General features: G+C 37.5%; 1 protein-coding gene across 1 annotated transcript; it reads left to right on the top strand.

The window, feature by feature from the left end:
* Window positions 1-886: 886 nt before the first annotated feature.
* On the top strand, window positions 887-25,389 carry LOC124146408 (homeobox protein unc-42-like). The gene is made up of 4 exons (XM_046516680.2): window positions 887-1,058; window positions 8,268-8,557; window positions 21,631-21,954; window positions 22,577-25,389. The coding sequence occupies exons 1-4, from the start codon at window positions 920-922 to the stop codon at window positions 22,685-22,687; spliced, it is 864 nt and encodes a 287-aa protein (XP_046372636.1). The 5' UTR covers window positions 887-919; the 3' UTR covers window positions 22,688-25,389.
* Window positions 25,390-25,968: the final 579 nt, after the last annotated feature.

The raw sequence follows: 25,968 nt of genomic DNA, 5'->3' as shown, positions 1-25,968 counted from the left end.
ACAAATACTATATTTTTGATACGACTGATGCTTGACTTAAATATACATTGAGATACCATGTTCTTTTCAAACATTTTTATGCAGCAAGTAAATGTACTTCAGAAGTCTTCAATATGTAGTCGAATGTTTTTACTTTCCGTTATACCATATGGAAATATTATTTTGAGATGTATCTACTTTAAGGATAAATATTTAGAATTTTTTTAAGAAATATATTTATTTGCCATTCAGCAATGTTATCTAAATATATAGAAAGAAATGCTTTACATTACTGTATTTTCAATGAATTAAATAGAAAGTTGTCGTTCATGTATTTATTATGGTTATTGGTTCCTAAGCTTCGAGACTCGAGTCTTACATTTCCATTTTTGAAATACTTTGCATGCATATCATCTCCCTCTTTTTATGAAAAAATAAACTTTTCTTTAGTAAGTTGCTTCCGAGGACAGGGTCTGAATTTGAGCTCTTAACTTTTTAGCTTTTAATACAGAGCAGGCCCAAGGCTATGCGAATCTTTTTTCTCGTGTTGTGACAGTTGGTAATATCACGGGACCCAATTTTCAGGCGGTAATTAAGGTCCATTTACGGCCCTAACATTCCCTTATTGATTCTACGGTTACATCTCGCACAGAAAAGGAGCTTTGGGAATTCCAGATTCACTACCGAACACCGCGGCACCGCCTACATTGTTAGCAAACCATAGGAGCCTAAAACCAACCAATCAAAAGCGAGAACGGCTCATAGTCGCGTGCGACGAATCATTGGCACTATTGTTGAATTCTGATTGGTTGTGAGCGTGCGGCATTTCGGCGCACGACAAGAGGCGGTATAAATGTACGTGAAAGTAAATTACATTAGTCAGTTTAATTTTTTCACAGATCCCCCCTTCAGCTGAACAGGTCTGAAATATCGGAGGAAAATGTCGGCCTTAACAGAAGAGCAAAGAGTCCCTACCGCTGACGACCGCGACAAGAGGAAGTGTGACGATTTCACCAGTCTGTACTCTATGGACGCCGCGGCAGCCGTTTCCACCCCCCGGTCTCTTCCCGACCCCACAGGTAGGTCCCACAATAAACAAATCACTTTTGTTGCTCTATCCGTGTTAATTTCTCAAACAAAAAATTACAGCTGAGCGCGATGAAAATCGGATTTTAATAATTGGCTTAGCTATTGTGAGCGTCCGACCTAATCGAATAGATTGAATGTTATCAAATACCTGGCTTCGGAGAAACGCTTAATGAATGTAACATAATATACTTGTTTAAGTAATTTCATTTTACACTAGTGACGATACAATTTCAAAGTGATATTTAATTATTGATGAAAATCACACACAATTTCTATCTCCTCCGGTATTTCTACGTGCAACTTGTAGAAGATGGGAGAACCAATAATTTCTGTCTTCCGAATACGGACATATTTCTATACGAGGTAATATTCAAATTTATTTTTTCTCCTTCAAAATTCTTTAAATTTATACCATTATTCGATTCCGAGTTGTCGACAGCTTTGAAATGTCATTGTATCAGTTCAATTTCAAGTTTTATCTCAGCGTTCGGTAAATCGTTGAGTTATTTTTTAAGAAATGTTTCGCGACACATTCTGAAATTAGTTTTACCATTTGGATGCAAAACAGTCGCCGTGTAGAGATCGTGCAACTGCGTAGAGATAAAACATTATATTTAGCTCTGATACCAGGCCTCTCTTTAGTATTCCGAGATGTCTCAATACGGAAGCTAGGTATGTTGATATTTTGTATGCGTACATCTTCTATCTTATAACGTTATACATTGATGCTTAGGGGTTGTTAAATGTCGCATTATGCATTGTGTCACTTTCATTTTCAGCTGTATTCAATTGCATATGACTGGAATACAATTTGGAACCTTTTTACTGCTTGTGTATTATATTTGTGTATGTTTATGTTGTGTGTTTCTAGAAAAACAATCAAGTTTATACCATTTGCTTTTTCATCAAATTCTATCGTTCCGCCGATACAAATTCACCTCGTCGGACTTTTATTCAACATGACTTAAACACCATTTTGAATCTCTTCTGATTGTGTGTTCTAGGTGTGTGTTCGTTTTACAAAACCAGCAGGTTCATAGCACAGGGTTCTATAAATTCGTTTTGCAGATTTTCTACAATAATGTGAATACCCCGCAACAGTCATTCTCATAAGAAATGTGTATGAAGAAAATGATGACTTGTTAAAATTTATTTTCAGAAAATATTTGTTCTATTTACAAGAATGCTTATATATATTTAAACATATAATTTTCATATAGAAATAAATGTTAAAAATCATCACTTCGACACGTATTTTTCGTCTCGAAAATTATAAAATGTTTCTCTTAGTTGCGAATCTTCGTTTGTGTTTTGGTGCATACACACGTGTGGCTATGTTTCTGAGTCCGATTAAATTGGTTCACACAAAGTTATATTTCTAACACTTTGTCATTGGTTGCAATAAACCTATTTATATTTTGAGAGAGATTTAGGTTCTTAAAGAATTTTGTAAATTTTCACGAAAATGTCAATAACTTGATTTTTTTCCTTTTTCTATTATTATCATCTTCCGCATTATCATAATAACAGACGGGTGGAGATGTACTGTTTTTATGTTGCTAATTTCAGTAAAGATGAAGACAGACTTGCCTTCTGGGTTCAAATTCATTATTCTTTTAATGCGACGTTTCGATACAGATGCTAGAAACATTTTGAACTGTCCTTTTGAAAGAATAATGGAGTTGAAATCCACAAGTCGGTACTGTCTTCATTCATACCGCGGTACAAATTCTAGAATGCCACTTAAAAATAAAACAGGACCTAGTATACGATTCAATGATTGCCATTTTTCGATTTATCAATATTTTAAACTTACCATTATTTTACTTTCAATATTTTATCCGACGGACATGGCATTTACCGAGAGTATTGGAAATACGGGAAAGAAATAACTTTCAGAACATTAGAAAAATATTATTAATGTGTTATACAAATTCTCTGATACACAATAATGTTAAGGGCCGTACGACAATGAAGACAGTTTCCAATAAATTCTTAACCTTAGCTATAAGTGCATTATTATCAAAACATTGGAACCTTAGTAAAAGGTTTGCGCGTGGAGAGCTTAACAACCAAACCATACATTCCAGATATCCCATGTTTATCACGGCTTGTATAACTGCTCGGTGACATAATGATACGAAAATATACAAACTTCTCCTTGAAAATTCCACTACCAGCCATGCAGGTATTATCCCGTCGTTTCTAATTAACGAGGAGGTTTGGCGTATGACAGTCAGGGAAAGTCGCAAGTCACTCGTAAGACCTCTTTACCACCAGCTAACAAACAAAACGGTCGCACGTGCTGCTTGGGGGTCGCACGCGTTCGTGTAAGCTGAGAGGGGATAAGGAGTGTGTGGGTGGGGTCGGGAGGGGAGGGGGACCCCTCGGGGTGTGACACACGTCGGGAGAGTGATGTTAGCGGAAATGACTCTATCACTTTTGTATTGTTGTATGTTTGTGAAGTGTTGACAAGTATAACTAGTTAGTTTCAAGAGCTCTTCGCTGCCATGTTGGAGAGCGGGATAGTGTCCGAGAGATGATGCAAGAGGCATCTGTTTACACCTCAGTGTGAGACTGCGTGCCAATATTACCGCCATGATATAATGTGTCATCTTATATATTATTAGATTTAAGTGTCAAAGGGTTTCTTGGTTGCGTTACCCCTAATTATCTAGATTCCTCTTGTGAAGTTGTTATTACCAGAGATTTAGTGACAGTTTCACGTGTTTGAACCTTTGTTCAGAAATATGTTATAATGAATAATCCATGTCTGTACATGTTATTATTGTTTCGTATGCATTAATTTCTTTATAGTACCTTAAACTGAATGCAATACAATATTTACATGTTACGTACAAATTAAGAATATAGCGAACACGCAGGAAAATTATTTAATGAGAAGTTGGAAGATGAAAAAGAAAACTCACGTGTAATCTGTTCAGTATTCATGCCGTTTTCGGGTAGAATTTGAATAGTTGATGCGCATATTACAAGCGCCGGTAATAACTTACATGCTTATTACGTATTTAGTTAAAATATTTTAGAGTTAAGAGACAAAACAATTCTTCGATCCTGAGATATCTGGGATGACATTACTAAAACATTACCAATTCGCATTGAAATCTATTTTGTTTTCTTTTTTTACAACTACTTTCCCTCAAATTAAATGTATTGAGTGTGATACTTTAGAATGTTTTTCAATTTGAATCTACAGTTAAAAGTAATTAAATGTAATCGAAAAAAACTTCGGTCTCATATAATTGTAGGTTTCCTATGCAAATTGATGGATTATTTTTTTTGAATGAACAAAACAAGGCACAATAGTATCAAATTTGTAATTTTTAAAATAACATGCTTTCATTCAATATTATTGAAGAGCAGTAACAGAATATTTGTACATGTTAATTGTAAACGTTGACTTCGGTAAGTTATCTATTTAGTGTATGGACAAAGTTGATGGAAATAGTGTGTATCTTTTGTTTTCAAATACTGGAAAACAGTGAAGATAACTATGACCCTGATCAAAAGCATATCACTGATATATTGAACAAGAAAATTAAGCAAAGAAAAACTGCTCTCATAAAATATCGCAACCTTCTAAGAATGGATTTTGCAATTTTGGGCTTGCAGGTTTCATTACTGAAGTTAGTAAATGAAAAAAGAGAGAGAGAGAGGGGAAAGAGAGAGAGAGAGAGAGAGAGAGAGAGAGAGAGAGAGAGAGAGAGAGAGAGAGAGAGAGAGAGAGAGAGAGATTTTGGAGACCTGGCTAATTTGCATTTGTAAATACAATGCCAATATTCACGTTGTGGTAAGCTAGGTTAAAGGATAAATAGTATGAAATCAAAGTTTAAATGTTTTTCACGTTTTGCATTTTCTACTGCAACATTTTCGTGTCGATAGTGATCCGTTTTCCAAGAATAATGACATAATATACTTTATTAGACAATGTCTAATAATTTATAATAATAATGATAACAATAATACAAAAGCAAATATCTAAATCTGATAATACTGAAATAATAATAATAATAATAATAATAATAATAATAATAATAATAATAATAATAATAAAGCGTCAAAGACCTTTTCATAGTCATAAGAAATCTCTGTTCATTGTACGATTCCGACAAAATCAAATAGTGCCAAAATATCACTACCGATGCAGCACAAGTATATTAGTTTAAAAAACCATGACACGTTGAAGGTTGGATTGATATGGATTTCAACATACTTTTTACGCTTTCAAATGCAACGTACAGATTCCAGTGCCTTCATTGCGTCAGTAGTTTCTGTACCGACACGTAGCACTGTAGAGAGAAAAAAGAAGTCGAAATTCATAAGTCAACCCTTTCTTTATTGGTATTAAGGCTATTAAATATACATATATCACACCACATTAGTAACTATATATGTGTTAATCCTGACATGTTTCCAAATATTCTACGAGTAGCCACACATAAATCTCCCTTGTCTGGACCGTGAACAGTAATTAGCCGTAAGCACATGAAAACTGTCACAAATATCACAGGCGACAAATGAGACAGATTTGATTACGGGTATTCAGTATTTGGCCTTTGTTGTGGTCATTTAGCGCTATGTGTTCGTGATGTCCAACTAGTAACAAGGTCCTGTCCCCATCTGTCACTGGGGAACAACTCGATACTGTAGCGTCGGGTAGGAAGCTTGGGGGTCGAGGTCAGAGCCCGGGGGTCGGGGAAATATATGCTCAGACAACTGAGGGCATGGTGAGAGATGCTTTTATTAAAGCGAGATGTGGAATTCATTTGTACATACTTTATGATCTAATGTAAACCTTTGGGTATTTCAATTTTAAATATGTTTTATGTATCAGTGCACATATTCTTCTTTCATTCTTCCATTCATTATAATTTTAATTTATTTGATATATTATTTGCATTTATTTTAATTGTATTTAGATTTCAATAATTATGAAAAATTGTGAACATATTTAATGAAAACTCAACGGATGAGTATTGCAGTAAAGTAGAATATTAACGCAACGCAGACAACAGTAATCGTAACAATGACTGTATCTAAGAAGTGTCAATTTGAGTTTGACTGACCACAGTATGTTGATAAATGTACCACGGGATACCACGTGTACAACATGATGTTGACTAATATCGAAATGCGGCTGATCAATATGTTCAATCCTCTGGCCTATATAAAACATAAACATTTCTAAAGAAATGAATATATTTATACGTTGAAATGCAGAAAAGGAATATATTTATCGAAATGCGGTCAATCGTTTAATGGTGTTCACTCCTGCAACATAGATCATAAATATATCAACAACAAAATATTATTGAAATTTGTTAACACGTTGAAAGGTAAAATATATCAGTAAAGGGATATAATTATCATACCCTTGTATGTCGTGACGTGACAGTGCACATGTCGGACTATACTACTGCACGACAGCGGAAATCATGATATGGTCGCTGTTTATACAGACCCATGTGTAAAGTGCCGTTTCTTGACCCAGTCAGAGTGTGGGGTACCTGGTATCCTGTCTTTAAGTAAAAACGTTTTACTAAAAACTACCTATTATATCCATGATGGTGGTTAGTACAAATTATACATTTTCCATACTTCTGTTAAATTAATATTAAAATGATTAATACATTCTGAGGGAATTATGCCTTGTTATTTTCGTTATCTCGGATAGAGGGATGCATAAATATGCGCATTTATTTGTGACATAGACAGCTAAATAATTGTTTAAGTACATCGAGCAGAACATAATTAATTGGTTATGTGACATCGAACATATTCCAAACAATGAAGTTGTCAATTTATGTAGTTCTTGTTCTGTTCATGGGTGAGTGAGTAAGGTTTTACGCCACAATATTCCAGCAACATCACCAAGTATAGGCACTCCGTGATTTCTACCTTTTGAGTTGAGAAGTAAATGTTTCGACACATTATCACCGAATCATGATAGATTTATTCAGAGTATTGGGCAGCTATTCAACACGATTCATTCAAAGTAGGTCCTTTTTATATACGAATAGTTTTGATATTTAGCTGATAACATAAGAGTTCGCATCTATATAGGATATGATTTTTAAAATGATAATTGAATATATTTGTTTACCAGATAGAACGTGATATAATTGTAATCAAAGTTATTTTCATTCATGTTATAATATAATAATTAGGAGAACAAAATCTGTCTTAAGTGACACTTGTGATATAGTGTAAAGCGTTGGTCATAACCAGAATTGTTTAATCCGGACTGCTGTCTAAACCGGACTTAGATCCCGGCTCCACTACATCTTCTTGTAGTCTTTACATTTATATTACAAATAGTGTGATGCATCTCGCTTTTATTCAGCTGTGTGAACAGAATCTAATCACTTTCTGACAACTCAATAATCCCCCGGTTACATTATTTACAGTTATAGGACATTTGCCCGGATTCAGACACTGAAAAAAAAAAAAAAGTAAAAAAGACAATATATGATTTCTACATGAAGCAATGTTCTGCCATAACGTCTAGTGATTACATAATGCGTGTTCACAGAGTATCGCCTACCTTCCAGGTAGTCAGCACTGACCATTGAGATATACGCCGTTAATCTTCACAGAACGTTAGTGTGGTACGATCGTTATATCTTTTCAGGGTAGTGGTGGGGGTGCTAGGATCTTCAAAAATAACATTATCTATGCGTCATAAATTCATCAAATAACCTTTTCTCACCATAAGTGACATGTTTTGTATGACTATGATGGAAATATAAGCGACAAAATCCTTTTAAAAATCGAAAGAAAAATCTACTGAAAGTAGAGCTCATTTCACGCTTCCGACTATATCATAAGCATGTGTTCATGAATCACTATCAAATGTTACCGAGTGTTCGCGAACAAGTGAGCGTATCCCGCTCCACCGGTGGCGCCCTTCACAAACACATGCAAAGGCACAGGAACACCAAGGACAAGTCGAAATAGGGAATTTCATCCGTCATTATTTTTGTCACTGATGCCTCAACTTTGGAGATATCCTTCAAATAATATATACTCACGTACTACCGCTTTGTAAGAAGGTCATTATCGCTGTTTTGAACCTTCAACATATATGAAGTAAATACTTGTCACGCATAAGAGTGAATGAGTATGGTTTTACGCCGCTAACTATATACTTATCAGCTAACCTTTGCCAATGAACGCAGGCCATTATTCGCTTTCAGGGCAGGAGGGTGCCTTCAAGAAGCTCAAACCAGAAAGCAGCTCGCCGGGCATCTCGCCCCTCTCCTCGTCATCCACAGGGTCAGGGCCTTCAGGGGGACATAACCCATCTGCAGCCACATGCCCAACTCCCGCGAGACGACGTCACCGAACGACCTTTACCCAGGAGCAGCTAAGGGAACTGGAAACGGCGTTCTCCAAAAGCCACTACCCTGATATATATTGTAGAGAAGAACTGGCAAGAATCACCAAGCTAAATGAGGCAAGAATTCAGGTAAGCATTAAGATATAGTGCGTATTAGTTTAAGTGTATACGGTATTTTGGTTTTAACATGCAATGCACAATGAGACGTGAAACTACAGCTTGATGCATTCTTCATCAGTTTCAAAAGAAAATAATTATGGTGACTTTAAACTAAATGATACTTGTTGATAGCATAGCAGGAGTCTTATAAGGTGCCCTTATTCTCTGTGCAATGTGGCTTGCGTCCCTCAGTCGGGCCAGAATCGTATGATCGTGGCTTCGAATCCTAGATTAGCGATCATATTATCTCTAGATTTGTCAGCACTGGGTTTCACCAAAGTGGTGAACGTTTCAGACCTGCATGATTTTGGGCTTTCCTCCAACATGAGATGCTGCATAGTATATATAACGTAAAACTGTCAAACGACGTTAAACCCAATTCACTCACTCACTCATTTACACTTAATTCAAACTGGGCTGTCAAAATTAAATTATCACAAATGTATTTTGTTTATTGAAACAAAGCTGAAGCAAAAAGAACAGCTGCTCAAGAGATGTTCGACGATGTTGTAGCTCTATTGTTTAGAATGCGAGTGTATCAATCCTTTGTTTGTTTGTCTGTTGTTTAACGCCGCACTCGGCAATATTCAAGCTATAAGACGGCGATCTGTAAGTAATCGCGTCTGGACCAGACAATCCAGTGATTGACATCATGAGCATCGATTTACGCAACAACCCTTCACTTGTTTAAACAGAAACACAGAATTATATGTCCACGCAGGTTCTATTGTGATGAACCGTGATAATAATAAATTAAAGCGACAAAATCATTTCCATATTCATAAGAAAGCTCTGCTGAAAGCAAAGTCCACTGTACGCTTCCGACTGCATCATGAGCATGTGTTCACGTATCGCTATCAAATAGCGATGATGCTAGGTGTTTGCGACGCGGTGAGCGTTTTCAGCCCCACCTGTGACATCCGTCACAAACACTAGCAAAGACCAGTCAATTGTTCACCTGAAAAAGAAACACGTGAACATATATCAGTCAAAATAGGTATTTGCATCAGACATGCATAATTTTATCACTGATGCGTCAATTTGGAGCTGTCCTCCACATATCTACCATAAAACTATTTGAAAGATTTACTCAGTGAAGAGATAAATGGAGACAGTAAACAAGAAGACAATGTCTATAGCATCATGTTTGTTAAATGCAGATGCACACCGACTTCAGTATGCAAATATAATAACAGATGGTGATAGTGTTATATTTGCAGTAACTTAAGTCCTCATGTTTAGAAACTATAAATTATTGTTATATGCTGATAACCATGCATTGTTCTCAATATCTCATATTATACGTTAAATACTATATGCATTATGAGACACGAAAAAGGATGTTTAAGTACAATTCGTCAAAAAGTATGTTTATGCTACATTCAACAAACAGTATGTTTTTGTAAAACTACGATAGTTTCATCAAATACATTTCAAAATAATTTCTTCTACATTTTGTTTCATGAATCTTCTTCCATTTTGATACTTTACACCTTTTTGACACGGTATCAAATGTCACATTTAAATCAAGTCATTTAGAAGGCGTTATTCAATTCACCCAGTAACTAGATTCATGTCCGAAAAATAAGGCGAACCTATTTTCATATGATGTGTGTATAAATAAATAGTTAGTACTTAATCCCCCAAAACCCAGACCAAAGAGTAGGACACATTTGCAGGATCAGCCATGTTAACCACAAGTGCCGTACCAAGTAACTTCAACACAGCCGTGCCGTACCAAAAGTCTTTCACTTTATCATCACTGTCCTGCTTTCTGCACAAACCCGGATTTATTTCAGTGATTTGCCCCGAGCGCCATCTTAATATTCCTCTATATTAAACACCAGTAATGTATCCTGAGTTTTCGATGGCAGTCATTAATGGCACTTAAGCCTGGTATATTAACAATAATGTAATCATCAACGACCTCTTCTGGGCCATTGCACTGTTTTTATTACCAGCTACCCACCTAGTTCTACCTTGGGGGGTTTCTCTTAACGAGGGTTTATTCTGTTGTAGAGGATTCCTTCACTCTCGTGGCCCATATCTGTCCCTAGCCGTGTCCGATACCTGATGCGGTGGCATAATCCCCATTTCCTAAACCTAAATCCGACGCCATTTTCTTGAAAGGTTAATACGGATTACAGGAATTAAACTTGAGATTTCATGCCAGTCTTGCTCTTTCATGTAATGCATTTGAGGTTTTTCTGGTTGAAATGTGAAAAACGATGTCGCTGACAGGGTTTCATTGCGAGTTAAGTTTCCGTAGGACCAGGGATTGTACTAATTTCAAGACTTTCATGTGAAACACTGGAACGTTGTGTTCTGCTAGGCTTGACTTCCGTGTAACTGGACAGATATTATTTGGCATTGAATGTGATATCTCACACATATCAAGGCGAAGTCATAAACATATGATTTCAAATATACATATCTAATTACTAACCTCTGGATTATGTCTCCAACACATTTTTAGTCAGATACACAGCTTAAGTTTCTTGAAATGCACATAATTTTTTAAGCATAGATATCGCAAGAATTAGCTTAAAGGTACTTCCAGCAGATATTTAATAGACATGTGCTTTCACACTACTGAATGTCGTGTAGGGCAGTATGGTGGATCTAACGCTTCATTCACGCTGATTGTCCTATGTAAGGAAAATGAGCTTCTCCCGAAACACAAGATGAAAGCTCCCCCCCCCCCCCCCCCCCCCCCCCCCCCCGCCCACACCATTTGTCAGACACCTCAAAATCACAAATGCCACGGTAGAGTTCTCACTTTGTCCAATTCTTGTTACCCAAGTGGTAAAATAGATTCGTCCCGATACTCCATTTGTCAGAGACCCCATGCGAATATTTAGAGATATCATATTTAAATGAAAAGAGTTTCATTGTCTTTCATTTGCTTTAAAAGCCACATAAATAATTCACCACGGTTTAATGTATTACTACATCAAGACAGCACTGTGGAACCGATTACTAGTCAATCCAATTTCTGTAGATGTCTTAATGACGCATCTCCATTGAACACATAATCTCTAAATCGGGTCATTCTACAGAAAATGGCAAAACGATGTCAGTACCTAAAACATGCTAGGCCCTTGTTTTTTTATGAAAACAATTTTCACATCTATGTTTCAACACTATCATTAGAATGTATTGCGTCATAAAAACACATTTTTCATGTTGATTCTGTTTTTCATTTTGGATGTTTTTCGTTCAAAGATTGTTTTCCTTTACACACATTTTTCTATTTATTTCATATTACACAAAACACTTTAGAAATCTGTACATTATAAAATTTGTGACGTTTTCATCTTGGTTTGTCCTTTCGTATTGAGTCAAGGTCTATACTAGCAAATAACTGCAAATTACAGCAGAACCTGTTCTGAGATTAATTCTAACAATTTAAGATTTATATGGAAATGAAATTTGATGTTGATGTTCACACTTTACTATTTTTATCAGTTAATATCGTGCAAACGCCCCGCCGAGCATGGGCGTTCTATATGCCTATGTAAGGCGTGTGTGACAACGGTATTCGTGATTTCTGTACCGGTACTGTTCCTTTTCTGACATCACTGAATTAATCCGGATGAAATGAATTATTCATTAGCTCGTGTTCTTTTGCATTTTTTCGTTACATGTTTGAATCCCCGTTTTACTGTTCTGTCTTTTCTTCTTGTGTATATATATATATATCTCTTCTTATTCTGGAAGACGAAAGAATAATTTGAAAAATATATTAAAACATGTATCACAAAAAGTACAATAAACATGTAATATGTAAGTAGATATGCAATCAAACGGTATAAGCATTCAATAATGTTAACGCATTTCATTACAAAACTACCAATAAGAGTATTTCCTCAAGAGAAAGGTCTCCATCTAGTTCAACTCTTAACGTCACCATTAAAGTAAAATTTTGTCAAAGAAAGAAATCAAAATATGTAATTAATTTGTTTTTGTCTCGGAGGAACAAGGACGCTGGGAGACTATTTTCACGCAGACACGGCAGATCATGACAATAATCCTTCGTCTTTTACTTAAGCCTATTACAAAACCCATCTCACCGTGAGGAAACGGGATACACCTGGTGCAACCTTGGTGTACAGTTTCATGAGATTTGAAAAAGAGGCATATAGGTAGCGACAGGTGCCATTAAAAGTGGTCGGAGAATTTGAAACTTCGACGTGTTAGCTAAGTCTAAGGATTTGAAGTGTCAAAAGTTTTTTGCGCCGTGTGGCATAGTGATGCTATAAGCGCCCTAATGGGGTCTTCGGATGAATATTAATGTTGACAGATGCCGCGACTTTTAGAAAATCTTATTTACAAATCTGTATTTTTTATTCCGGAATTTCAGTCCTTGATCCTAGAAGCAGACAGAAGAGGAGTTTGACTTCTCGTAATAAAATTAGACCATGGAATCCCTCCTCTCTTTCTCGTGTCCAAACGCTACGGGTAGCTGTAGTCGTACTGACCCCACTCAATTTAAGATATTCTCCCGACTTTGTGTTATAAATTCGATTACTGTTCAAGGCTTTGACTGCTCGCGCTGTTTTACTGTAGAAGCGATTGGTTACGAGATTGTCAATAAATTTGAACATGTTGTTAGATTAAAGAACGTCAGTAGACAATCATTTGATTTGTAAGGCGATGAGTGATTGTCATTGTGATCAGTCTGCGTCGACACCGTTGGTAAAACATCTTATGTTAACTTCTTTATGTATACAGACTATTTGTAAAAGAGAAAAAGCTATAAATAAATGTGAGAATCAACATGTTCATAAAATTACAGGCATTAATTCGCTTCAACCTAATTTACGATAATATAACATTTCGTTCAATTAACCGTTAAGCACGTTCGTCGAATAATTTTGAAACATTCACAAATAAGCACGATATTATAAACCAAAATAGAAGTTTTAATGTACAAGAAAAAACAAAAATATTTTTCTTGATAGAAGCTACAATGTTTACTAAAATGAATGTGTTTTTTTATTAAGAATTGTTGAAAAGGATTACAATGTACCCTGTATCCCGTTTTCAAAGCTGACAATTCCAACTGCAAAAATAGACAAATTATATCCGGTATGAAAGTATTGACAGAAGGGGAGGCATCGTCCTTGGCGTCTATCATATTCCTCAAAGAGGCATCCCCCTCAATTAGAGCCGATGAAGAGAGTCCCGTTTCATAGCGTATCCCCTCGCGGTACCCCCTGCCGGGCGTTCCAGGCCTAACTGTATGGCAGATGGGGAGATGGTAAGGAGGGGAGAAGTCATGTGTGAGGGCCATTGTCTTAAACACATCTTCCAGGCTGGTGGCGAATAGCTGTAAGGTGCGCTGCCTTAAGTACGGTGCTCTAAACATCGAGGTACTAATTACAAAGGAGGCCTAACATCCGACTGTGCCGCCGAGGTGGACAGTCTGTCGGCTCTATTAATGGTGCCAAGGTAACAGACCGCTGTCTTTGGTCCGGCTGACCGGACTTGACCGTTGTCTGATCGTGGAATCAATCCAGATTGTCCTGTTGTTCAATATTTGGTTCATTGAATGAAATTGTTAGATTTCTTCACGTCTCCTGTCTGTGTATATAGATTCATGGCAAGTGAATCGATGCTTGCATTTGTTTAAAGTCTGGACAATCAAGATTTCCCAAGTTTCTCAATTCCAAGAAACATGTTTTTTATCCGAAATATTTAAATTGTTGGGAAATTATTCATTTCAATTCTTTCACATTGTTATTAACTTCTAGTAAAACTAGGGGGAAATGTCTTTTCAACGTTGGCTTAATGAACGTTTTAACTGAAACCTCTGTTTAATAATTAACCGTAAAGAGGAAAAATTAAAATATATTAAACTATGGCGAAGACAAAATCTGATTATGTTATGACTTTCACGGCCACCTAATGGTCAGCATGGTGCTGTTATGTCTATGTTGAAAATATATAAATTTAATTTTGATATGAATTACATACAAGTAATCTTAAAGAATATTTGTTTATGAAAAGTGAATGACTATTTCACACAACCTTCAAACCCGAGACTGACAAGAAAATGTTTAAAAAAACATTGAATGAAAATTGCAAAATATCTCGAAAAGAAAAAAAATAGTATTCGTATCTAAACTATCACACAGTAGGTCAGCTATATCACCATGTGCGCAGTAAATATTAAGAAAAGTTTATTTGTAAAATTTAAATTTTTTCATTGTTGACATTATTACTATTGGTAAGTGTCAACCAAAGGAAATAATTTAATATATCAGAGAAGTTGCATTTATTATGTATAAGAGCTTGGGAAAGCTAAGCATACATATCCATTTAGCTCCAATTGATGTCATGTAAGTTAATATGTTCAATGCACGTTAAATGAATAAGTCCGTTTGTGCCAAGTTTTACAAATTGTAACTATTGCTATCATACTCTATAGAAAATTATTACTTATTATTTTTAGAAATAAACTATATTAGACTTATTTAATTGACGAGGCATATAACGGTATATCAAAGTGGCATGTTAATGTAATGACATAGCGGAAAGGGTCAAGACGCAACATGGTCAAGTGCAAAGGTCACTCTGTCCTTAATGACAACTTAAACGCCGACAAGATCAAAGAAATGTCCAGTTACTTCAACGATGAAAATGCACCGTTAACAAGACACACAACAGTAAACAAATATCGCCCCATTGCTACAAATTAATTAAGCTACGGACACTTGGCATATGCCATGGCGTTCTGGGGCCATATTTGGGACTACACTATTTGCGCCTATTATCTATCAGATCAGCGATTAACGCCAGAGACTGGTTTCTTGTGGAACCCCTTTTAATCACTTTCCACGGTAGGGTGGATGAGGAATTAAAGTAGCACTGGGAACATTCTAGTTAATAGAGAGAGGAGTTTGGGGGGGACTCGTTATCGTCAATTAAAAGTCATCGTGGGTTGGCTGTGACTTGCCGGCTCTGAGTGTAAGCCACTGAGGTACTTGGATGTCCTTGGATGAAAGGGGGGACCTTGTGGGAATTCACGGGCTCTCCTTCTTGCTGAGCATCCGTCTGTTGTCCTGGTAAACTTAGAGAAAAAGATTAACGATAACAACAAGGTGTAATTACTGCTGAGATGATTGGTAAAAAGTGTGAAGTTGGGGAGGCAAGGAGATGGCCTCTGGCCATATTTGTTCATGAAAAAAAGCGCTCGAACAATTTCGATTGTTTTGCATGACGGGTTTTTGACACTCTTAATCCTTGGAGGACTGCTGGTTTAGAGTTACAGATGGCCTTTAATAGTTCTTTAGCTTATGGGTGGGAGTCGTGGTTTTTACATGTCCGACACTCCAAAATGAACCCCGTAGAACAACTGTCGAAAAATTTGATTTGTTATCTTCAAACTTCACAAATACTGTGGTCCCCCGTGCGCTTGACGTTAAACGAAGGCAATCTAATAAGAGAATTTTCAGAATTGAACTGTTTGTGTGATGGAGAGGTCGCCATTAGCGACATTTGTTTTCTCATGATTTGGAACTGATGTTTTCTTATTTTATAAATTAGGCTAATCTGATAAGCGTATTTTCCAATTTGTTTTTCCTGTTAAGCGAATTTTATGTAACCCGATTAATTCATAATACTAAGCAAACACCATCCATGTAAAAAGAAATCGATGGATACGTTAAATCACATAAATGTGAAGCGAAAACGTTTTACCTTCCATTTAAATGTGTTCTTTATGTTTATTTATTTTTCAATATGAAATATATTTATTGACGTAAACACCGTAAGATATAGACGTCCAATTCACCAGGCGCGGTAGGATAGCCTGCATTCGCTCGTCACGCCGAAGTCCCGGGTTCGATTCCCCACATGGGTACAATGTGTGAAGCCCATTCCTGGTTCCGCCGCCGTAATATTGCTGGAATATTTCTTTTCTTAAACGGCGTAAAACCATACTCACTCACTCCAATTCATCGACAGGATATGTATAGAAACAGAAGATTGTAATTTTTATATTTTCTGAAGTCGATGAAAGTTATCTCATACCTTCACTAATTAAAGATGGCAGCAGCCATGGCAACTGTCCCCAAAATACCTTGAATTGCTTTTGAAATTATTTATTCTTGTCATAGCTTTGTTGATAACTTCTTTATGTGTCGCAAAAGGATTTTACTTGAATCTAGAAATATCCTTTTTTCTTTTTAGTTAGAACCATCCACACAGACCAATGTTTTGTAAAAGCATATGGCATTGTCTGGAAACAGTTCTTCATGTATGTCTTGATTCAAGGGTAAAGGTGGAGTGTATATAACACAAATCGTAAACGTATAAAACTCGGAAGATAGTGAACATTAAAAATATTAAATAATTGGTATAAATAGGTCGTGTTTTGCAGAAAGTATATAAATGCACATCTATTCGCGCAAGAGGGTTACAATTATGTTATTTGCATGTTATTGGTCACGTTATATTTTTTCTGTTGTTCAAACATGCGTTTAAAATAAATATTAAAAATTTTAAGCATTCGTGAACTATAAGTTTCAAGCCTGTTGACTTGTAGCAATTAGTCTATATTCATGGAACAGTCACTTAGGTATTAAACAGTTTTAAAACTTGACAAGTAACTCCTCTGAAACATAATGAAAACGGCAACGAACCAAATTTGGAAACGAAATCTAACATTTATATTTTCACCATGCTCCAAACTAGTTAAAACTAAGTTAGTACAGTACACAATAAATCGAAATAAATAAACCCACCTACTTAAGTCACGACTCTGTAATTTAAAGCAAACTGTTAATACTTTAAAATTCAATTTTGAATTTAAATTCAAGGTTTAAAACTAGCGCAGTATCGCTTCCTGCATACCGGAATTTCTTCCGACGACCCTATTACTTTAAACTTATTCAAAATTGACGCGTAACATTTTTTTGACCCCAGGAAAATTGTGAGTTCCTGAGCGCCCTAAGCAAGTCCTTGGTCGAAATGCGAAAGAAATGAGCAAGCTGTTTTTTGGAGTTTATCGATCGAAACGTATTTTTTCGACGTTTTTTTTAATTCAAGCTGGACCAAGAAGCATCGACGAAATCATTACGAACACGTCATATGGAGTGAAAGAATAGCGTTATAAAACACGCAGCAAATTGAACTTAAATTCAGAATCGTTTGAGGATTTAGTTCCTGAAAGAAACAAATTGGATTTCATCCTGACATATTCTTCGATATCTTTAAGCACACCGATAGTTAATACTTTAACGTTTCTTTGTTGTAAAATTCTTGTGAGTGATGCTCCATGTAAAAAAGAGCACGAAACGTCAAACAATTTTAAGTTTAATGGAAAGTTCACTATTACGTCTTATTTCATCTCCTACAGTTAACAAGACATGACGAAAACCAACATTATTGAAAAAATGTTTCTACTTATTTTTTACATTAGAAATAAGTCTGATTGTTTGTTTTATCAAGAGGGACATCAATGACTTTGTTTTGGTTCTTTGTGGAATACAAATTTAAGGCGGTTTCAGTTTTTAGAAAATATTTTTGTTAAGAGTTAAAATCATCTGGATAGATGTTTTAGGAATGAATGTACATAATTCCTACATTTACTGTCATTATCTGTTATCCTTTCAACATGTGTTATTTATCATTTCAAATTTGTACATTTGTTCATAATGAAGATTCATAAGTGCAAACCTTATAAAATTCAGTTCCTTTCAAATGAACCAGCGACGACGATCACAGTTCCGAACGCAAACCACGAAATCCCCAACCGCACATTACAAGTGATACATTTTGGACACTAAGTGGTGTCATTGCCAGGTCTTCGTCTGTATGGGCGTGGTTAGAAAGGCGAACTCTGTACCCAAAAGATAATAACTTATGAACATTAACGGCAAATAATATTAATTATATCCGTGTTATTCAATCATCCCATTTTTATTCTTGTTCTTGTTGGAAGTTGATCTTGTACATCAGTGAGACCCCTTAATGATTTTCCCGAAATAAACCGGTAATGATTTTCCCAAATCAATCCACACAAACACGGCCTAGATTGACATCTGGCTGTGAACAAGGTATATAAGCGCTTGGCCGGCTTCCTGTATGTGACTGCTAACCTATGGTGTCGGGGGGCAGATTTGCCATCATCAAACGAGACGAATATAATATAAATCAGCATCATTTTTCGGCTGCCAGGTCGAAGGATCAATAGTCCCCGTATCCATGATAAATCTTATTTATCTTTTATGTCGTCTACCACACGAGACTAAAACAATTTACACCGATCCGACCCTAACAATTCGCCAAAATTAATTCCATAACAAGCGCGGTAGGTGCAGTCAATTGCAAAATGTTTAAATGAGTTTGTGAGCATTTAGATTCTAACGAAGTTGGCATCGCCTCTATGTGATAGTATTTGGCAATCCTGATGCTTTGGGGGAAGTAGAAATTGGATTTCGCAAATGACGAACACTTGCTCTTCTCGTACGACTCTGGTCGATGGAGGGGGAATTTTGCACACAGAGCGTCGAAGCAGTGCCACGATCTTCAAAGACTTTTCCATTAGCGACTTTGTCAATTTTCATTACGCCCGAGGTTCTCAGGAGACGGCGAAGGCGATGAGAGGAATACATTATGACTTCAGCTTCCACCGCGATGAGCTACCACCCCTCGCCAAGGTACTTCTAATTCAATGCGAGTGTTGTGCTTCATAAAGCTTGCAAATTTCTGTCTTCGGGCGACTGTGTGTCCAATTCTCCGATGACACAACACGCGAGACCTGGTCGCGCCCCTGCCTTCAACATCTCTTCTGCACGCGGGCCAAGTCCCAAGCCGTCTGCTCGAGATCCACAACTATCGTCTGCTTGCCTCTTAAAGTCGCGATGGATTGCTGTTTTGGCGGGGAATGGCTCAAATGGGCTCTCTGTTTACTTAATGGCCACATATCGATCAGTGTATAGGAATGTGAAAGTAGGACCGTAAACATCTGCTTAGATTAATTAATATCAAATAAATTGCAACCGGTATGAACCGCACGTCTGTACGGCAGTTAATTTTTGGCACGTGCTCACACGTGGAGCGTGTCCCGAGGTCTATCGACCGGCTTGTGGGCAGGTGTAGATTGGTCATAGTTATCGCTCATAATAGAGCTATTTACAAAGGACGTTAATTGAAGAGCTGAATAGACACCCAAATGACTAGGAAACATCAATTTCGAACATAATTCGATTACTAAGACATTTCAAGATTTCCAAAGAGCTGAAAAGAGGCGACTTCCACGAAATGGCGTGGATGAGGCGAGATGAATCTCTCATGCAATGGTCCATTATTCGTAGACGGTGAGTTTCCCGAGAAGGGCTGAGTCTGTTCACAGATCACGCTACGTCCCCTGACCCAAGGAGCGCACTAACCCACCCTTCTGACCGGGGCAGTCTCGCGTGGAGTAGCGGCAACTCCACAATAATGCAAATCAATACCGAGGACTTTAACCAAGTTGTCTGAAACTGCTTGCTTGTGGAATCAATGGACCCCCCTCTGACATCCCGAGCCTGAATCATAGCTGCTCCATGTCCTATTAGCAACACTTCTGCTTCTGTTTGTGGTGTGGGGAGCATGGCGTTAGCCCTTTGGACTTCTGACCAGAAGCATGAATTGTTTGCAATCAGACTGCCACCTCCCCGAGCTAGTCAATATATGTGGTCTGTTCACCAGTATCGTCATGCGTGAGTCGCACTCTTAGTGACAAAAAGTGAAAACAAAGACCTGTTTTTGCTGCCAGTTGTGTCCATTATCAGATGACAGATTTGATGTTGTTGATGTTTTATATTAAAGACGATTCATCTTATGGCTGCTGGTATTGATTTTGTCTTTACATCCTCCAGACATCAAAACACAACAGTGATACATTTTTTGCAACAGCCAGTGTTCTCGGAGCTTTGATGGCTCAATGACATTTTCCCTGCGCAATATAGACATAATTCTTATGACATGGAATACATTCAGAAAATGTCACAGGAAATTATATTAACAACGTTGACATTCCGCAGATGGTCATCACGAAAATAAATTATCGCTTCAAAAACATCAGTGTTTTCATTTGCTTTCTGAAGTTTGTTTCGTTTGCTTGTTTACTTTTTGTTTGTTAGTTTGTTCGTTGGTGTTTGACGCCTCACTCAGCAATATTCAAGCTATATGATGGCGGTCTGTAAACAATCGAATCTGGACCAGACAATCCAATGATTGACATTAGTAGAGATCTACACAAACGGGATACGATGACATGCAGCAACCAAGTCAGTGAGCCTGCTAATGCTGTTAGTTGCTGAAGTTTATTATCACATGGTTCATTTCTCTATATTTGACGTAACATGTATAAAATATCACCATGTAGTTGTCGTGTATGAATTTGGACGTTCTTTCTGTTAAGCCAAAACTAGGGAAGGTGAAATGGGGTTTAACATCACGTGTGCGTCAGTGTGTGTGTGTTAGTGTGTGTGTGTGTTAGTGTGTGTGTGTTAGTGTGTGTGTGTGTTAGTGTGTGTGTGTGTGTGTGTGCGTGCGTGCGTGCGTGCGTGCGTGCGTGCGTGCGTGCGTGCGTGCGCGTGTGTGTGTGTGTGTGTGTGTGTGTGTGTGTGCGTGCGCGCGCGCGATCAGGCCAAAACAAAGAAAGGGAAATGGTCCTCATCGTTGTGCGGGTCATTCCTTTTTTCACGGTTCCGAATTCAGACATTTATCATTTTCTGCACTTAGTCTTCAATTAGAGTTATGTTTCCTTGTTGGAATTAAATACTCACTCTTTGTTTAGTGTCTCTGGTTGTCGTCTTTCATAGAAAAATGTCTGGTCACCTTGCCATATTTATCATGTGGAATTGATGAGAAACATTTTTGTGGCCTTATTGGGATCATCATTAAATGCCAGTTTGATATCAATCATAACCTTTCAGTTCCCGATCAAATATTAAAGTAATGTAGGTCTGAATGACTCGCATCAATCTTGCCGTAACTGTCAATGTGCCCGAATCTAGTTCTCCTTTAACACGTTTGTTGTTTTTCAGGTGTGGTTCCAGAACCGACGTGCTAAATATCGCAAACAGGAGAAACAGCTGGCCAAGTCACTGTCGCCTGTCATCCCCACGTGCAACGGCATGATGCGTAACATCTACCCCACCAACACCCGCCCCTACGCCTACCCCAGCCCAGCCAACGTCAACATGAACACCATGACTCGCTACCCTCAGATGAACTCCGGGTACTCACCCGCCATGGCCCAGTTCTCGTCGATGGGCTCCATGCCCAGTTCCAACATGGCGTCCATGACCATGCCAAGACAGGTGCAGCAGTTCCCCATGGCCACAGACTACAACCTCGTCAGCCAGATGGTAAGCACCACTGTATTGAGACATCATCAACTATGCTCGTTAAACGTACAGCACCGACCATTTGATTTTCTGAGGGAGCTACACTTTTCCAGTCATTCCTGAAACCGTTTCCCAAGATAAAATCCCTTCATGGTTAATTACACTTATATATGCGTGCGTGCGTGCGTGCGTGCGTGCCCGAGAGTGTGCTTGTGTTGTTTTGCCAAAGCTTTTTGGAATGAATTCAGATTATCGTAACCTGACGTTAAATTAGCTGTTTTCTCTGTGTTGTCATTTTAATGTTTTTATTGTAATTACTTTTGTAATAAATACTACTCAAGTTATATAAACAAGATAAATACTACAGAAGTTAAAGAACACCCGATTTTTTCACATGATTATAGTTAATCTAGATTCATCAAGTGTTCTCTAACTTCTTTTGAGTGGTATATAATATGTCCAATCCCATTGACCATATGCCTCAATAAAATATGGTTAAAAACAAACAATAATTTCTGAATAGAGAATCAACATTGTCCATCAAAGGTATTCTCAACTGCGAACCATGACGATAACCTCGAATGGGAGGATGTATTTTTGTGATATCCAACTATTTTACTCACGTGTGAAGGCTTTGTTTCAGGAAAATCCTGAAGAGGATTGGTACAACAAAAGTCTGACAGCTCTGCGCATGAACAACACACATCCGGGTGCCCTGTCTAACTCAGTGCTACAGTACCAAGCCCAAGTTTAGTTAGCGGCCATCTTGAATTCCCACAGACAATCATAACTGACGTTGGTGTTTGTGTAACACGTGCCAAATACAGTGCGGTATTGGATAGTGCTGTTGGGGTATACCCTTGTCTCACAACCACCGATACAATCTTCCAGACAACAACGTATTGATGAACCTACCTTTTTCATCCAGTTCACCCAAGAATGTAATGACGAGCATGATGCTCTCGATTCAAAGACGTTTTCATACAAGTATCATTATACTCATCCTCGATAATACAGGGTATTATACCTCATCCTGTTAAGATAAATACCCTGGATCCATTCGTCACCTTAGCTTCGTTTCAGAAGTGACGTCTTTTCACTAACGAAGCACATAGTCTCTTCCGCTCATGAGTGTAAAGTTATTGGACGGCTATTTGCAAAGTTACGCAGGTTAAATCGGGCACAAAATGAAGTTATTGTAGCGAATAGACCTAGGGTATTTATCATAAAAGAATGGAGGCATAATACGTTGGATTATCGAGGAGGCATTAAACTGTGTTGTTCCTGGTGTACAAGTCCAACCATGACCTTTACATTGACCGTGTCCAGATACTACTGCAACACCCCTTTACCACACCACGCCAGTTGATATAGTGCAGCGTTGTGTGTGAACATATTTCAATACTTTACCAAGTAGTGAAGTGAGACGCACTTCGTATATTTCCCTTCAAACGGTTTTCCGATTCCATTGGTTGAAAGATCAGCAAACTCTATCTCTACATTCAGAAGTGATAAGAATTACGTTGTCACCATTATTATAAGACTGTCATATTTCAGAATATAAATTTATGTCCCTTCAAATGATTTATTGGCAGTGGTGAAGCCTAGTGGTTAAGGCGTTCGCACGTCATACCGAAGGCCCGGGTGCGATTCCCCACACGCGTGCATTGTGTGAAGCCCATTTCTGGTGTCCCGGCAATGATATTGCTGGAATATAACTAAAAGCAGTGTATAAATGTACTCACTGTCAGTCACTGAAATTATTCGGGGGACTGAAGATCTGGCGGTCGAAGGCGCCAAACGTTGCATTACAGATCTGTGTCCATTAGGGGCGAGGAACCACTTGTCTGGGTTCGAATCCTAGACTCCCAAATGTGATCCTTGGTATGTCTTCACCACACCACACCGACCTTTGTACCTTTGGGCTCCCCCTCCTCCTCCCCCATCCCCATGATAATATAAATAAAATGATATTCAAAAGTGGCATCAACTACAATTCACTTCCAATAACCCTTTCTGTCACATATAGCATTGTGTTTCGCTTAAACGGGGTTGTGCAATATACTCGACATATCTGTCTTTTTACAGATTACTGTATTATTTACACGTTATTGTACCACATGGTAAACAATCAGTTTGTATATTAAACATGAATCTATAAATCAGTCACTGACATTTTATTGTCAAATGTACCATTCAGTATTTAATATTAGCTGTACATCTTCAAATGCCACATTTTCTCTGCTTCAAATGTTTAAACGAAGTCAGATCGGTGGAGTACAATTCAAAGATCATATGTACACACGGATATCCCTAAATTATAAGTTTACTATTTATTTGTTATTTATATTAATCTGTTTGCATTATGATTAAATAGTTTATTTCGTAATATAAATACGACGTATTGACAATTGTATATAGAAATGTACTGAATACCCTTGTAGCGATAACAGTTGCATACTTGAATAACCTTGTCTCTTCGATCTCATTATGCCACACTGTTTTTACTTGCTCTACGGATCAGCCGACTGTAAATTTTGTTGAAATAGAAAAGAATCAGAATTTGCTCCCTTTTTATCCCGCCGATAATCTGAAAGCATAATGCACCAAAAAGAATTTTCTAAACAAGGACCCACTGACGTTAATGTATTAAACGTGAGTGTCAAAATAACGTTTGTTGTTCTTGAAATTGATAGAATGGATAGATGAACAACAGTATTCCCGTTGCTTCACATCAGAGTTGCAGGCTCTTCTCCCACATTAAACCATTATCATTTTTTTAATACCAGCTGACCTGTATTGGAGCAGTAACAAAACAAAATGATTTTTTCTGTAAAAAAACTTTAAAGCAAGTAAAAAAGGTGTGACCTTACATTAATAACACTGCCACAGTAGACATACAATTCAAATTGTTCGAACAAGATTCACATGACCTCCCAACTTGTTCTCTTCTATTACCAAAACAAACGCACAATTTTATTAGTCCATGAAAAACTAAAATTGGTCAAATATAACCTTTATGCTTAAATACATAAATGCTATACATTTACCCTGATATATAACAGAAGTACTTTATTGTTTATACAAACCGTCAGTGTAGTCCTTCACACTGTGATGCCAACAGATACAGAAAGGGCTGATGTTTCTGTGTACATACCTACAAGATGTTTCTCCATGCTAGTCGGTGTTCCTGTCTCCGTGCATACATGTCGTGCATCCTGTCTCATTATGTTATATGTTCAAGTCTTTCAATGTTCACATAGTTTCTACATTGTAGACGACCAGTACGGTTCTAGTTTTCAAATGACCACTTTCTCAATAAAATGAGGAAACCTACCGTTGCCTTTCTTTGTATTTTCGTTGAGATACTCAAGTGAAGATAACGTTAACAGTACGTTTACGACCACTGCGAGTCAATACACTCACTGCTCATTATATGCGCGATGGCAATAGAGTTCACCTGTTTCTGCCCAAGCATGTACATCCTCGATTGTCCAGTGTATTACATCTCCTTTCTATTACGATACATACCCTGAGCCAGGTCCGCACCAGAGCTTCGGCTCTGTCTCTCGATCGCTGTTATCGCTAAAATGAACTTGTCTCGCACACTAGTCCTGCCATTTGAATCGGACTCAAAACGAAGCTATGCCATTAAGGATAGGATAGTGATATAAAACAAGGGACAATCGAGGTTACAATTATATTACATAGAAAGATGTTCTTCACAATCTCTATTTACAGTTAGTTTGGTTTTATCTTTTATAACGATCCGGGCACAGATGAAACCTGTACGCCTTGCTTGCCATAAGGAGATGTGAAATGAGGTTTAACGTTGCGTTCAAGATTATTGCACCTGTATAGCGACGAACATGGACATGTGTGTGTGGCTGTTTGTACTATTCCGGATTAATGTCGGTTTTATAGTGTGAGCCTACTGGGATACCATGTCGCTGTTTTAACATGGATACCCGACTCAGACAGATTAAACTCAGACTCTGAGCCCACCAGTCCTTGCGTTATTCCCTGAATTACGAG

The sequence above is a fragment of the Haliotis rufescens genome, unplaced genomic scaffold (genome assembly GCF_023055435.1).
Source record: "Haliotis rufescens isolate VD_foot unplaced genomic scaffold, xgHalRufe1.0.p SCAF_82, whole genome shotgun sequence".
NCBI lineage: Eukaryota > Metazoa > Mollusca > Gastropoda > Lepetellida > Haliotidae > Haliotis > Haliotis rufescens.
This window is presented reverse-complemented; position numbering and strand designations above follow the sequence as displayed.